The sequence below is a fragment of the Rhinopithecus roxellana genome, chromosome 8 (genome assembly GCF_007565055.1).
Source record: "Rhinopithecus roxellana isolate Shanxi Qingling chromosome 8, ASM756505v1, whole genome shotgun sequence".
NCBI lineage: Eukaryota > Metazoa > Chordata > Mammalia > Primates > Cercopithecidae > Rhinopithecus > Rhinopithecus roxellana.
Genome location: NC_044556.1, coordinates 80,569,872 through 80,586,750, shown reverse-complemented (window position 1 = coordinate 80,586,750; position 16,879 = coordinate 80,569,872). Strand labels below are relative to the sequence as shown.

Below are 16,879 nucleotides of genomic sequence, written 5' to 3'. Positions count from 1 at the left end.
GGGAGCCACAGAAGGATTTTCAGAAGGATCAGATTTGCATTTTAGAGGGATCTTCACATTTTTGTTAAACACTCAGTTGTGATTATATAAATGATAATCTCTTTGCTGAACCTAAATTCATGGATTCGCAAAAGATTAAAGTTAATTAGAGAAAGGACTCATGGAATAACCTCATTAGCCTAAAAATTTACCAGTCACATTTCTGTCATGTTTGACTAAATGCTAAAGGACTGGACATTAAGCTCCATGAACTATTAAAAATCAGTAAATTTCCATGCCATTCCTACGATAAGCTACATGATGTACACCAAACTTCTGCACATTTTATCCTCTTTCAGTACTTCTAAAATATCAAGCTGTGAGTCCCTTCACAAAAATCAACATTATGGGACTATCATAGGGTAGAAGAGGACATAAATGTTGGCTAAACTAAAGTTGGTAAATAAAAAGTAAGTTTTATGGTGGATTTATGGATTTGTGTTTCTGCAGTATGCTTAACCTACACTATCTTTTCTAAGTTGGTGACTTTGTCATCTGAGTCCTAATCAAAACATCTGCAAAATCAACATTTTTTTTCTTACTTGCTTTAATAGGTCCAGTATCCTCTCTCAAGATAAAATTATATTGGTTTTACAAGATTTGTTCTGCACACAATGTTTATTGTTATCTGGTACCTGAGATCATCAAGGTCTTGTCAAAGTTGATTGATGATTTGTTCTCATATTTGTCCAGGCATCAAGTTAAAAATGGAAGTAAGTTCTGTAACTTCAAAAGTTTTAAGAAGTTCATTTACAAAAGGGGAAAAACGTGCATTAGTTTTGCCTCTTACTTATCAGAGTATTGTAATAATCTTCAATTCTCAAAGGTAATAGCAAAGGAATTTAAAGACTGAGAGCCATGACATTAACATTTCTATAAATGAAAGGATTTTGATTATTTTAGAGGAGAAATTTCTCTACTAAGAATGTGTTGGGGCTCAGAAAGTGATACCCCAAAATAAAAGCCTAAGAAGCAACCCCAGAAGCAAAGTCTCTCTCTGACGTTCTTCTGCCTCCTGTCTCTTGCCTTTCATTCTCCCCCAGGGAAGCCATAGAAACTAGATTCCCTCTTCCTCAAGGCCGGTCATAAAAACCATAACATCTTTTTCCCAAAGTCAGCCATAAAGCCTAAAAACATTATAATAACATCCCCCGCACCACTTCTCTGTGCAACAGCTGGCCATAAAGAAATTAAGACTCTCTTTCCAGAATGTCCTACACCACACCCAGGAGGAAGGAATGCTTCACAGAGAGTCCAAGAAAAATTGGAATAGGCTTGACTGAGTTCCCCCACTCAGTCTGTTATCATTAGATCAGATCCTTCTTATCCAATCATATTTCAACATGGCTGCACACATTTAATTGAACCTAAATATAAAAATGAACAGCTATCCATGTATCTTTGGGTCTTCATTCTGAAGATTCTCAAGTCACTCAAAACTACGATGCTTTACTTTTGTTAACCTGCTTTTTTTTTTTTTTTTATAAGGGTGTCAGACATGACCTTTATAAGGGGGAAGAAAGGGATCGTTTTCTTTCCACCCCTAAAAAGGAAAACCTCTAATCACAGACTAGCTCAGATTTGGTTGCTTGATTACAGTTGAAATTTATTTTCTCAAATTAACATTTATAAATAAAACATTAATAGCTGAGTATCTTTGATATCAGTTTTCTCCTCAACCATCACCGGACATCTTTAATTATCTTATTCTTGATTTATTTAAAGGACTTTTAAACAGAAAGTTTATAAAAATAAATGTTTGCTCCTCTTGTTTCTTGGTACATTTGTTTTTGGTTAAGCTGTTTGGTTGCTAAAAGGTCCTTTTCCTAAGAAAGTTTCTAGGTTAAATAAAATATCTAAACCTTAAGTCACATTTTATAACAGTTAAACATGGAAAATAATCTCAAATCAAAATGTTAAGGCTATTAAAAAGTACTAGAAACCTGCTAGGTATAACCATAACAAGTGTATTCCAAACTTTTTCTTGCATTACGTAGCAGAATATGGTTAAATACAAAAACTACCTTCTTTTAATTTTTTTTGTTTTTTTACTTGTATTAAAATTAATGCATTAAACTACATTGCACAGTGACCAGACTCCGTACTGTTTCCTTTCCAAGCTCAAACTCACGTAACAGATTATAAACCTCAAGTATTGAACCCAATTTGCCAATACCGCTAAAGCAGCAAGTAGACTCCATAAAAGGAAAAGACAAATTCTACTTTCTCTATAGAAATATTTTTCTTACTATTAACAGAATGTATCAACTTTACTTTGTTGAGAGCCCCAAATATAAATTTGTGACAACAGATATGAAAGTCCATTTGATATGCTCTCAAAATCTAAGGGCAGTACTTACAAAAGATAACAGAACATTGAAAATGGAAACATTAATTTCTCTATCTAACTAAGTATAATGACATAGGCTTTTATTTTCCTCATTAAGAATGGTCAATACACTCTCTCTTGAGAAAACATTTGTAGTTGATGGCATGTCGATATTCAGAAATGTCATGTTCAAATAAAAGAATGTTTGTCAGGCTGTTAGTTTTCTCCAAATTATTATTTATTTGTTAAATTATTATAAAATATGCATGACATAAAATTTATCATTCTAATCATTTTTAAGTATACAATGTTTTGACACAAAATACATTCAAAGTGTTGTTAAACCATCATCACTATTTATTTCCAGAACTTTTGCATCATGTCAAGCAGAAGCTGTGTACTCATTAAGTCCTCTTTCTCTTAACCCTGGTAACATTTATCATAATTTCCGTTTCTATTAATTTGCCTATTCTAGGTACCTTATATAAGTGGATTCATGCAACCTTTGTCCTTTTGCTTCTGGCTTATTTCACTTAGCATGTTTTCACATTTCCTAGATGTTATAGTATCAGAATTTTATTCCATTTTAAGTCTGAATAATATTCCGTTACAGGTATGTACCACATTACATTCATCCATTCATCTGTTTATCTTCATTTGGGTTGTTTTCTTTTTGATTCTTGTAAATAATGTTGCTATAAACATTTGTGTGCAAATGTCTGTTTCAGCCTCTGATTTCAATTCTTTTAGATATATACCTAGAATTGCTGGATCATATGGTAATTCTGTGTTTAACATTCTTAGGAGCTGCCACACTGTTTCTACAGTTGCTGCATCATTTTACATTTCCATCAGCAAGGGACCAAGGTTCCAATTTCTCCACATCTTCAAAACGCATATTTTCTGTTTTGTTTTGTTTGATAATACCCATCCTAATGAATGTAAAGTGGTATTTCATCATAGTTTTTATTTTTGTGTCTCTAATAATTAGTGATGTTTAGTATCTTTGCATATGTGTATTGGCTGTTTGTATATTTTATTTGGAAAAATGTTATTCAAGTATTTTGCCCATTTAAAAAATCAAGCTGTTCGTTATTGCTGAATTGTAGTATTTATATATTCTAAATGTTAATCTCTTGTCACACATATGATCACAAATACTGCCTTTTCAGTTTCTTGATACTGTATTTTTAAAGACAAATATTTAAAATTTTGATGAAGTCCAATGTATGTATTTTTTGCTTTAGCCTGTGCTTTTAGAAAATTAAAATAATTGAACTCCAAATAGTTTTGCTGAGAGGAAATTACATATTAGCTTTGTTCAACCACATACTGCCAAAAGAGTAGAATAAGTCCAGCTTATTAAAATTCTTGTATACTTAAAATACGTAAATATGTTTTTTGAAGTTTTTGATTGTTCAGTTATTCTTGGGTTTGGGATTGCATGTCTAAGTAATCCAATAGATGGCTAGATGTTCTCTCTATGACTTGTTTGGTCCTGCCTCCCACTGGATATTTTCCCATACATATCTAGGAGTATGTATTCTAAACTATATCTCAACATCTAATTTAAAAAATTAATAATCAATTTATAAACTTCAAGACACTTAGTATTTATATTAAGCTTTATAAATTTAAAAGGCAACTTCTAAATTATTTTGTAAATAAGTATTAGGGAATATTTCCAGTCAACCTTATAGGTTATCTTTGCCTTTCATTGTTTTGACTAGCCTATTTTCCAATCATAGAGAGATAGAAATTAATTTGTAGAAAATAGATATCTATACAAGCAATTTCTGTTCATAGAAATGCAAAGTCTGTGTGGTGGAGGTTCAATTTATTTTGTTTCCCTAATGGAAGAGGCCAGTTTTGAATCTATTAAGCAAATTCATTTTAGGATTTCTAATGGCCTATACATATGTCTGCTCTGTGGATTCTTCTTCTTACTAGTTATAACTGTTTTTCTGATTCTCTTGTTAACTAAAGAGTTAAATAAAGTCTTTGACAAGTATTTATTTGCTATGAGAGCTGTAATTTTGAACATTAAAAATAGTATTTAATGGCCAGTACCCCATTAAAATAGTTCTTTAAAATAGTCAAGATATTTTTAGAGAAGTAAATATATTTTAGAAGTAGTTTAGTTTAATATCTTCTCTGTGGCATTTTAAAATTATTATCTATATCCTATACATCATTTAAAATTCTTACTGCTTATAGCTTTGCAACTATTCTCTTTACAAAGTGACTACTGTAATGATCGATGCTCTGTTGGGAGGGAAAGCAGCACAAGTGGGAGAAACACAGGGGATTCAAGGCCCCTCATTTCTAGACACTACCTCTTCTACTGATGATATACATAGATGTGACTTTGGGGAAGCTGTGATTTTGATGCTCATACCTATAGAATGAGGAGCCTAGACATTCTGAAAACTTTGTTAAACTCTAGAATGACTCTTTTTAATAATATTTGACCATTTATCAAAAATTAACCAATTCTTTTGTAGGGTCTAGCTAGTAATAGCATAAACTTTGTAAGACCTGAGAATAAGCCTCCCTGGATAATATCATGCAGTTTTCATCTGCTCGGTTTCACATTTAAAACCTTCAATTTTCTACTTTCTGCCTCACCACTCTGCTTCCCGCCTGTATTCATAGACACAATCCATATGCTCAGGCTTCAATCTATTCACCTATCAAACATTGCTGCCCTGAAGAGATCATTCATTAACTTAGTAGGTCTGAAAACCAACATGTTTCGTATATGCAGTTTTTTTTCTTTACTAAAACAATTTAGTAAAAATTAGTAAAACAATTTGTAAAAAATTAAGTTAAATATATATATATACACACACACACACAAACACAAATATTACAAAGGACTTGTGCTTCTAGTAATGCAAGGCTAAATAATTTGGACCAAGTCTCTTACTGGGAATGACTTTAAGAACCAGAAAAAAATACGTAAATACAACTGCTTGAAGGCATTGGCTAACAGCAATGTCAGTGATGAAATATGGGATCAAGGTCTGAGAGAGTAGAGAAATAAGAAGAGAGCCTGGCTTTTAGGACCTCTTTTCCATTAAGAGTGGCTGTCATCTTCAGAAGAAGCTACCTAAAGACTGAGAAACTTGCTGGAGCCTCTGACCTCACAGGGCTAGGGGAACACAAACTAGAATTCCAGGTTTTGGTGCCTAAGAGCCCTGTCCCCACCTCCCCCTCTTCCTACTTTGAGTAGAGACATTTAAGTGCTAAACACCTATAAGAGAGGGTGAAATCGAAATAGAACAGTCTTCACAGGGACTTTTATGACCAGCTTCTGATCATCTCCATCCCTGACACTGAAGTAATATGACCTGGAATTCCTAGTAATCTTAGACCTCTGAAAAAGGTAATTTGACAGAGGTTAAGGGAGATGTTATTGCCTGGAAGGGAGCAAAAGTTGGTTTTGGAGGGAAGAAAAAACTTATACTTTATAATATTTTGTGACCCTTCTGAAGCTTCACATTATAGAACAAAATCTTATTTCTTAGTGCTTAATTACAGTTTTTAAGAGGAATTTAAACTTAATTTATTTTTCTCCTGGGGAGAGCAAAAATGAAGTTGAAAACCACTGGTTTACAGTCAGCCCTAAGGGGTTCTGCAGGCTTTTCAGGGATGGAATGGAAGAAGAGCAAAGTGAATTTTAAGAAGACTAAACTGTATTAAGGAAAAGCGAGCCAAGGAGGCATCCATGGTTCCTGAGTTCCACTGCATGTAAACTTGATGAAAAGAATTAAGATGTCAAAGTATATGCAAATCAAAATCCACGTTTAAAATCCAACTCAGCTAGGTTAGTGATTGGTAAGGGAAACATGGGTGTTTTTAAATGAGTGTGTGAAATAATCCCTTTTGTTATATAATTTCAAATATGCCTGCCCTCAATTTCTTCCCTCCCTGTATGCACATGGCTGTGCTTTACATTGAGAGATAAGAGTCCCATTATTCTTCTCTTACATCTGGTCTTGTTTTAGTTACTTGCTTAAGAAAAAAAAAAAAAGATATAAATACTTGCCATTTTATTTTATTTATTTTATTTTATTTTATTTTATTTTAAGACAGGGTCTCACTCTGTTGCTCTGTTGCCTGGGCCAGAGTTTAGTGGTGAGACCACAACTCACGACAGCCTGGACCTCCTGGGCTCAGGTGATCCTCCCACCTGAGCCTTCCCAGTAGCTGGGACTACAGCCATGTGCCAACATGCCTGGCTAATTTTTTATTTTTGCATTTTTTTGTAGAGATGGGGTTTCACTATGTTATTAAGCTGGTCTTGAACTCCTGGGCTCAAGCAACCTGCCCACCTCAGCCTCCCAAAGTGCTGGGATTACAGATGTGAGCCACCATGCCCGTCCATGAATGAATTCTGAGTATAGGTCATAACGTGATTTTTCAGTATAGGTCATAAGTTTTCTTGCAGTTTCTGCCTAGGTCTTTTATAATATTAGCCCTTAAGATGCTCTCTGAAAACCTAGCTGTCATGTTGTAAGACATTCAAGAGACACAGAAAGATGACACAGAAATGATCCAGTCAATAATGCCACCTGGGCTCCTAGCTTACAACCAGTATCAACTGTAGCCATGGGAGTGAGCCATCTTGAATATCTAGTCAAGTATAACCTTCTATCTGACTGCAACTGTATAAGAAATCCTAAGTAAGAAATTGTAACAAAATCATGACCATTAATAATATATATATTTTTTTATTTTAAGCCATTAACTTTTGGAAGGGTTAGTTGTAGAGTAATTGATAACCTAAATATCCTCAAAAGCTTTACAATCAAGTGAAGAAACACACAAAAGTAGATTTTAATAATCAAGCATAGTAAATACAATGATGAAAGCATACACAAGATATTATAAAACATGATGAGAAGAGACATCTTGAGGGAGGGTACCAAGGGTCAAATAAAGAGAAGAGATGGCATTTAAAGCGAAATTTAAATGTAGAATAAGACTTTTTTTAGGCAAAAGAAAAACTATTAATCTCATAGTAGAACAGTGTTAAAAGACGTGCAATTACCAAACATTTGCTGGATTCCAATTACTGGTTGACAATGGTTAGACTGGATTGTAAGGCAGGGGCCATATCATGCAAAAGTCTGCATGAACCATTTTAAAGACTCCACACTTGATCATGTAGAAGTTAGGAAGCCATTGAAGGCCTCTAATCTGAGACCAATATGATGAAATTAGTCTTTAAATCAATTATCTCAAGTCCTTTGTGGCAAACAAATTGCAAGTTGAAAATAGAAGTAAAAACAAACAAACAAAAACAAAAATTGGTGGCAAGGCAAGGAAATAAACCATTTTAATACTTCAAATGACACCAATAAGATCCTGACCTAGGTGTATGTGGAGCAGTAGGATAGATTTAGAGATATTCTAGAGATAAAATTAACAGTATTGTTGATCCATTGAATGAAGACATAAAAGTGAGAGAGAAGTTAAGTGTGACTTTCATGCTTCTTGCTTTGCAATGGGGAGAAAATTGTGTCACAAACTAATGTGATTTAGGAAAGATATTCGTTTGCAATACTGAGTTTGAGATGGAAGAAATTAAATAGTGACATCTAGTAAATCTTGTGTGTATAAATATGCATGAAGAAATTCAAGGTGAAAAATTCACTCATTCATTCATTTATTGAAGAAATCATTATTAAGTGACTGCTAGTTGCTGGGCACTGTTCTAGATGTTTGAACTAAGGTAGAACACCACACAAAGTCCCTTCATAGAATACATTTTAATAAGAGAGACAGACAGTAAATAAATGACATAAATATATGACAAATAGAGAATAATTGGGGTATTATTTTCGATAGGGTAGTTAGGAGAGGTAGGAGATCTAGATGAAAATGGCTTAAAAGCAGGCAGGAAGAAAAGTCATCGGGAAAGAGAGTAGAAGACCAACAGACAGAAAATGAAAGTGTGGCAGTCCTCTGACAGGTCAAGGACATTAGGAAATGAGTCAAAGGCAATTTTCATTTACATAATGAAAGATGAAGAATTGCTCAAGGGGTTTATATTACATGCTTATTCTTGGTTTTATTCTAAAATAACTAGGTCTCTCAATGATAAATTATAGATGAAACCAAAATAAGGATCGGCATTTTTTAACAATGTGGAATATCTCTGAAAATTTGAGGAAGTATAAAATATATGATAAAAAGTACAGTTGGCCCTTGGACAACACAAGTTGGTACTGCACAGGTCCATTTATACACAAATATTTTTCAATAAATATATAGGAAACTTTTTTTTGTAAATTTGCAACAATTTAAAAAATTCAGACCAACTGCATAGCCTAGAAAAATTGAAAAAGTTAAGAAAAAATGAGCTATGTCATGAGTGCATAAAATATATGTAGATACTAGCCTATTTTATCATTTATTATGATGAAAGATACACAAATAAATTATTAAAAAGTTAACATTTATCAAAGCTTACACACAAAAACAGACTGTAAGTGGTGCCATTCGTAATAGCAAGAAATATAAACAATATAAAGATGCAGTATTAAATCATAACTGCATTAATTTAACTGTATTACATATTGTACTACTATAATAATGCTGTAGCCACCTCCTATTGCTATTACAGTGAGCTCAAGAGTTTCCAGTATCCACTTGACACTAATCTCCAGTGAGCCTTTTGTCTATCTACTAAATTGCATGTCACAGTGAAAAGTGACGTTTTTGGTTCTCATGTTCTTTTCATGATGTTTAGTAAAACACTCTGTACAATACCCTCAAATAACATGGCATTCGTATGAAGTGCCACTAGCAATGTTGGAAGTCCTTCCAAGAAGAGGAGAAAATTTATGACATTACAAGAAAAAGTTGTACCTGTAGATTGGGGTCTGAAGCAGTGACTGCCCATTATTTTAACATAAATGTATTCAGTGTAAGGACCCTTACAAAAACAAGAAAAGGAAATGTGTGAAGCCATCATTGCAGCTATGTCAGCAAGCACATATTTTGCCAAAGAACTTTTGTGTATATGTAAGGTTTCGTGTAAGAAAGGCATACCTATAGACTCTAATGTGATTCCAGAAAAAGCGAAGTTATTATATAACAGCTTGAAGCAAAAGAAAGGTGAAGGATCTAAAGCTAAACCATATAATGCCAGCAAAAGATGGTTTGATAATGTTGGAAAGAGGTTTGGCTTGGAAAAAAAAAAAAAAAAAAGTCAAGATAACAAGAGAAGCAGCTTCTGTTGACCAACAGGCAATAGACAACTTTCCAGACAACATTAAGAAAATTATTGAGAGAAAATGATATCTTCCTGAACCAGTTTTTAACACAGACTAAAGTGCCCTGCTCTGGGGAAAAAAATGCCACAAAGGACATTTATGAATAAGGAAGGGAAGGGAACACTGGGATTTAAGGCAGGAAAAGATTAACTCTACCATTGTGTGCAAATGCAATCAGGTTTATGATCAGGTCTGCCTTTATCTATAAAGCTGCTAACCACATAGCCTTGAAAGGAAAACATAAACACCAGCTGCCAGTCTTTTGGTTGTGCACCAAGGGGACCTGGACAACTGAGAACCCCTTTTATGGACCGGTTCCATCTATGCCTTGTCCCTGAAGACAGGAAGTACCTTGTCAGTAAGGGACTGCTTTTTAAAAATTATCTTGATATCGAACAATGTCTCTGGTCACCTAGAACCCAAAAGTTTAACACTGAAAGCATCCAAGTGGTCCACTTGCTCCCAAACATGTCTCTTTTTCAGCCACTAGATTAGGGTGTCATACAGACTCTTAAGGCTCCATTGCACATGTACTCTATAGAAAGGATTATCAACATTATTGAAGAGAACTTAAATAGAGAGAACTTGATCAAAGTTTAGAAGGCTTATACCATTAAAGATGCCATTGTTGTTATAGAAAAAGCTATGAAGGCCATCAAGCACACAACAAGAGATTCCTGCTGGAGAAAATTGTGTTCAGATGTTGTTCATGACTTCACAGGATTTATGACAGGGACAATTCAGGAAACCATGAAAGATACTGTAGATATGGCAAAAGAAGGTAAGGGGCAAAAGGTATCAAGGTGTGACTCTTAAAGAAATTCAAGAACTAATAGATACTGCACCAGAGGAATTGAAAGGTGACTTGATGGAGATGAGTGCCTCCAAACCAATGCAAGACAATGAGGAGGAAGACATAGAAGACATTGCCAGAACACAGATTGACATTAGACAATCTGGTGGAAGGATTCAAATTATTCCAGATTACTTCTGACTTCTTTTGTGACATGGACACTTCTATGATATGGGCACTGAAATTAAAGCAAATGATGAAAGAAAGATTGGTACTACATAGTCAACCTATTAAAAATAAACATGTTTAGAGAAAATAAAGTAAAAAGTCAGATAGAAATTACAATGTAATTTCTGTATACTTACACTAATAGTGTCTGCATCTCCTGTCTCCCTTCCCATCTCTTACATCTTTTCTGCCTCTGCCACCCCGGAGACAGCAAGATCAGCCCATCCTCTTCTTCCTCTTCCTTAGTCTACTCAACATGATGATAAGGATGAGAACAGTTATGACTATTCAATTTCACTTAAACAATGGTAAATATATTTTCTCAATCACATTTCTTCTCTAGTTAGTTTTATTGTAAGAATGCAGTATATAATACATATAGCAAAAAATATGCATTAACTATTTATGTTATTGGTAAGGTTTTGGGTCAAGAGTATGCTATTAGTAGTTAAATTTTGGGGGAGTCAGAATTATTTGTAAATTTTCAGCTACACTGGGAGTCAACATTGCTAATACTTACATTATTCAAAGGTCAACTGTATATCATACAGTCTATTATCAAAAGAAAATTAAATGCATAAAACATTTAGCTAACACTATAATCAAATATAGAATTAAGAACTTTTGTAATATTAAACACAAATGTTTTAAAAATTTGTATCATTTGTTCTAGGTGTTGTATTATACCACAACTTCATATAAATTTAAGAAGGCCAACTTTGACAAGACACATAAATATCAAATGCTTTGTTATGCATGCACTCAAAAACACAAGATTTCTAAATCTAAGTTATGTATAATTTTGTTATGTTATATATAATTATGTATAATTTTGTAATCGATTAACTACAGTTGCAAATCTGAAGTGACAGCAAAAAAAAAAAAAATGCAAGAAGATGCACCATTTATTACTTTTAGTAGAACCCTTTTGACTAGCTAATGCAAGACACAAGATACAAAGAACTACTTGGAATTTCTTTCTTGCAATGAGAAATGCTCCATAGTTTGCAATGTATGAATAAGATATGATGTTACCTACAATGTTGTTAAATTGATTGTATGGAAATACATTATAAGAGGGTTTTATTACTAAATAAATTACTAACTGAAACCAATAGTTATCTTTAAGAGAAGCTATGCAACTGTATTGTTTTATTTTAGAAGAGAGATAGAGGAAGTAGTGGAGTATTGGTGAATTTGTACTGTTTAGATTACAGCTTTTGTTTTTCAGTGGCATGTTTAATACAGCTTTGATTCATTACTGAACTTGATTATTCTCTACAAATGACGAAGCTTATCTTATGAGAAATCTGTTGTAAGTATGCTAAGATCATCTGTTTTCATTTGTAACATTATCACCACATATTACTTATTTTGGATCTCTAAATATTATCATCTCCTTCCATCACATTTTTTCTGACAAGGTTTCATAGAATTTGTCTGCTTATTAACTTCTTGTTACAAATGGTATTCCAATGCCATAAAAAAGGAGAGTTAAAGAGAATAAAAATCTCTGCCCACATAAAAGTTTTGGTCCAGTCACTAATATTGTAAACCATGTATGAGATCAGCATAATTCTGTTTCCAGGAAAAAAAAACACATTTGTTTCATTATAAGAATATCTGTTTGTCTTGAAGTGATAAAACTGCTATGATTATATTTTCATATTACTGTATGTATCTGTTAAATATAGCTTCCCCTACTCAAACAAGTATTATGTACTATTACCTGCTAATTGACAGGTAGAGATGTAAAAAAGATGGTAGAAGACATCTTGGGAAGAGGGAAAAGCATAGGTAAGTACAAACAACAAAAAATGTATTTAGAGAATGGATAATAAAAATGTACTATTATAATCATTCAATGAACCCACCTCTGCAAATTCATTTTCAATCTGCACAGTCATATCAAAGATTTTTAAATGGGTGCAGAATTTTCAATAATTTCTATGTGTGATTTATTAAAAAATTATGCTGATTTTATCCTACATAGATAGATAAGTATGTAGATGTGGATAGGTAGAAAAGTTTAGGTCAAGAAACAAGTGCAAAAAGAAAAAAAGCTCTTTGACAAATATGTTCTAGGAAGTTATCTCAAAGAGTAGTACAACTCTGTAGTTTTATCTATTACCTCAAACTAATGGAAACTTCTAAATATGGTTATGACTGTTAAGGTTATTAAATTAACACCATCATAAGTAATTTCACTTTCTATGATTTTGCAATCTCTATTTTGCATGATCCATTCCGTCAAAAAGAATTATCAGATGTCGTGAACTTCATGCCATTTATGTTTATAGAAAATAAATACCTCCAGTAACATTTATAATATTAGGATGAAAACAGATGCAATATGTTGTAAATTCTTGCGAGCAATAACTTTCAAATGTATTTGAGTCTTAATTAGGATTTCTTATATTTAAAAATACGATATATATTCCGTGAAAGGTTGATGGAGATTTTGTACTCGGTATGTGTCTGATATCTCATTTCATTGTCTTTTAAATGTGGAAGTAAAAGGAAGCAATGTCCACAGCCCCTGTTTATATATTTTAACCCTTAGGAAGTATAATTTCTAGAAAAATCAACAGAAGATGGAAATATTAAAGACATAATTGTATGAGAGGGATATTTCAGTGTGGCTACCAACTTCTTCCTTTTTATATTATTGAGAACACTTTTTTTACATTCAAAGAAATGAAATTGCTTAAGTAAGGTTGAATGATGCAGGATAAGAGAGTTTGCCATTTACCCTTTCTTTGCTCTTGTGAAGCAGGTATTCTGTCTTTTCTTGAGCCCTAGATTACAGAAGTGTTTGAAAGCTTAGAAATAGTCACTTTTCCCATCCCACTATCCATCTATCAGTGAATTCTTCCTCAAGTAAAAATGCAAGTCAGACCGATAGAAAAACTATATTTCCAGGTATGGCTGTGCATATGGGGTGGTGGGACTGTTTCAGTTGGGGGAACACTAATGGAATATATCATTTATAACTAAAAGAAGAATATAAGTCTCTTTATTTATTTATGCATAGTGTTTTCAGATGACCAAAATCCCTAGATAGATAGATAGATACACATCAATACGTAACCAAAACATATAATTTCAATAAGCTATTCACAAATGACTGTACACATCTATAAATTACCACATTTATCTATCTATAACAGCTGAAAATCGTGTGCCTTGGATGACAAACACACACTGATAGACTGCACTGCAAACTTTGTTTAAAGCACTAAATACAATGTCAAGTCCTCTGTCAATGACAGCAGAAGGTTCCAGTGCACTATTTGTTTCATAATCCTGTATTTAGCTGACTCTTTACTTCTCTGCAGCTCAAGTTGCCGGCAAATGCTGAACTGGAGCACGAGAGTCAATCCTTGTTCGGTTAACAAATTCCCCGCAAAATATCCCCCCGAAACCCCCAGGAGCTGTAGTGATGTCATATCCGTTGTCCAGGTCTCCACACCTCTCTCAGCAGTTACTCCCTTTATCTATTCCTTGGGTCAAAACTTTTGAGGTAGGCTGGCTATATAGCAGCGGAGGAGAGGGTAAACTGGGGCGCGCGGGTTGGAGGCGCTTCAGCACGGCGGCCAGCGCCCACTGCAGCCCAACCCACTCTCTTGAGCTCCCGGACTCCTAGCTCTGAGAATGCCTGCGGAATGATCGCCCCCCAGGGCGGCTGCCGCCGCTGCCGCTGCTGCTGTTATTGCTACTGCTGCTGCCGCCGCCTCTGCTTCCACTCTGCTCTGACTGGCAGGCAGAAAGTGCAACTGACGAGGGAAAGGTCTCTGCAGTGAGTGGAGTGCCTACATAAAAGAGAGTAAAGAGGGGGCAAAAACCCAGATCAGAATGCAGGCGACGTCCAACCTTCTCAACCTCCTGCTGCTGTCTTTGCTTGCCGGCTTAGATCCTTCCAAGGTATGAACAATATTTTGAGTCTTGTTTGAAATATATGTGCAATATGTAACAAACCTAACAAAAATGCAAATAAATATGTCAAAAACGGCACGAGAGACAGCTCTTTCAGCTACCTTATGGTGCCTGGCATATCCCCACTGCCTGGAAGATAACAAGGTGAACTACCAGAGGAATAGCTCCTCAAGGTAGAGTCCTACCGCGCGGGGGGGAGGGACCAGGAGAAAATATAATGTGCATGGGCAGCTGGCAATGCGGCTCTCCGGGGAATTTCGCTTATTCCGTGTCCAACTGCTTAATGCTCTCTTTTCAAGCCGGACGGGTAATGCAAAGGAGTTTGCAGTAGAAACAATGCAATTTATAAACACGTATTAGGACATGGTGAACCGTTTCTTTGTTGAAAGCAGGGAAGCGTTTTCCAGCTGATCCTGGTCAATAATACTCCCATCGCAGACGTGCTGCGGTTTGTGTCCAAAACATTTGGGATGCTGCTTGTAACACACATGGCAGAGCAGCAGAGCTATACTCTCTGCCATGGCTGAGAGGCGTTGGTGAAAGCAGCTTGTGTTTGTTTCTTTCTTTTCATTAAGAAAATTAGGGGGCACTGAGGAAGTTCTGATTATCAGTGTTAAGAAACAGAAAGTGAGAACCTTAACAAACCAAGGAGGGCAATAGGAAGGATGAGCTAGCTCGTAGATGTTGAACTCTGAAAATTATCTAGTACTGGCAATTAAAGTGAACGCTAAACTCCTTTGATAAAAAGACAGGAAAATATGGACAAATATTTTCAAAGATGTCTGAGAAAAGTCTTGACGACAAAGTGAGATAATTTGAAAGCTTCTAAGAAAATCATAATGATAGGGAATAAGAGATAAGCCACCTGGTGAAAAAGACTAAGAGATACAATTTATTTTTTTTACTTATTTAACTGGCCAACAGCAATTTGACACTATAGGAAGAATGATTTCATGCTATAAAACTAATAAAAGCTATATTTTGGAATATTATAAAGTTATTTTTAAAGCTTTACATCATGTGTGCAGTGTAGACAAATTAAGTTTCCTTTCATTACTGAATAGAACTAAGATGTAATAAAGCATAATTTAATACTGTGGTTGTGATATTTGTAGTCCTAATATAGTATACAGTTAAAACTTAGAATCATGTCATATATATTTGTAATCATTTCTGTACTCTTTCATATTTAGAGGGACCTGATAAGAATAAACTCATTTTATTTTAAAGCTTTGATTGTACTGGTATTATTGATGTAAATGCTTCACACTGTGTGAATGTCATCTTAATAATCTTAAAGACATATTTTATATACTAAGGTGTAACTTTAAAGCATTTTATACTTAGGAAAAAGTGTTGATTTTGTTTTTATATTTATTTTTTCTTCTTCTTGACTCTGCACCCTGTAGTGACACATTCTATCCATTGCCACTCTTTTTACATTATATATTGCTTAAAACTTTTGAATACATTCCATTATATATCTGATTTGGGAATATTCTTGGTAGAACATTTTTTAAAGCAAAGTTAATCACTAAGTTACTGCAGAAAAAGTCACTTGACTTAAAGTGAGTTTTATTTGTTTTTCTTTAAAATAAATTCAGAAATGTAGAGCTTCATTAACAATTTTGTGTGTGATTTGATTTGTCTGGTATTTTTGATGCATAAATATCTTCACTGTTTGCACCCCTTTCTTTCCAAAATTAAATATATAGATAATTTTCTGTTAAATATGAAGACAAATTTTTATAATAAGCAATGCATCTTTGGTCAATATAATCTTTTCTAGTTTTGGTGAGTTTATTTGTGTGTATTCAATGCTATAAAACTTTTTAGTTTCTTCAGAATGAACTGTGGATATTTGCCACAAATATCCACATACATTAACTTTTCAAACTGTCCTTCTCAGCTTCCACACACTGCAATACAGTGTGCAAAGAACAAAGATGATTTTTTTCAAAAGATATTTGTTCTATATCATAGACATTACAGAGAATGTTAAAACTTTCAAAACAAGTAATTTTAATGTTGTAAAAAGTTTTAGGACTTTTAGACGAAACATTTCTTTAAAAAATGAAGAGAAGCTCCTATTGTATTATATTATATATTTATATAATATATATTTATATTGCCCCCCCAAAAAAAATTACAGATGGCACCATTGTGTCCTCAAAAGAATTGTCAATTAGGTTACAAGCTAAGAATTTTCTACAATTTTATTTTTTATTCCACTAGTTATTTAAGGGCTTAGATTTTAAAAGTCAGGAT

At 33.9% G+C, this 16,879-nt stretch overlaps 1 protein-coding gene across 2 annotated transcripts in view; it reads left to right on the top strand.

Moving 5' to 3' along the window:
* The first annotated feature begins 14,111 nt into the window (after nt 1-14,111).
* The window catches only part of OLFM3 (olfactomedin 3), a 207,082-nt gene continuing 204,314 nt past the window's right edge, over nt 14,112-16,879 (top strand). For both annotated transcript variants that reach the window (XM_010360615.2, XM_010360616.2), the window contains exon 1: nt 14,112-14,599. In XM_010360615.2, the coding sequence (XP_010358917.1) occupies nt 14,531-14,599 (69 nt within the window). In that variant the 5' untranslated portion in view covers nt 14,112-14,530. The remainder of the gene's footprint in view (nt 14,600-16,879) is intronic.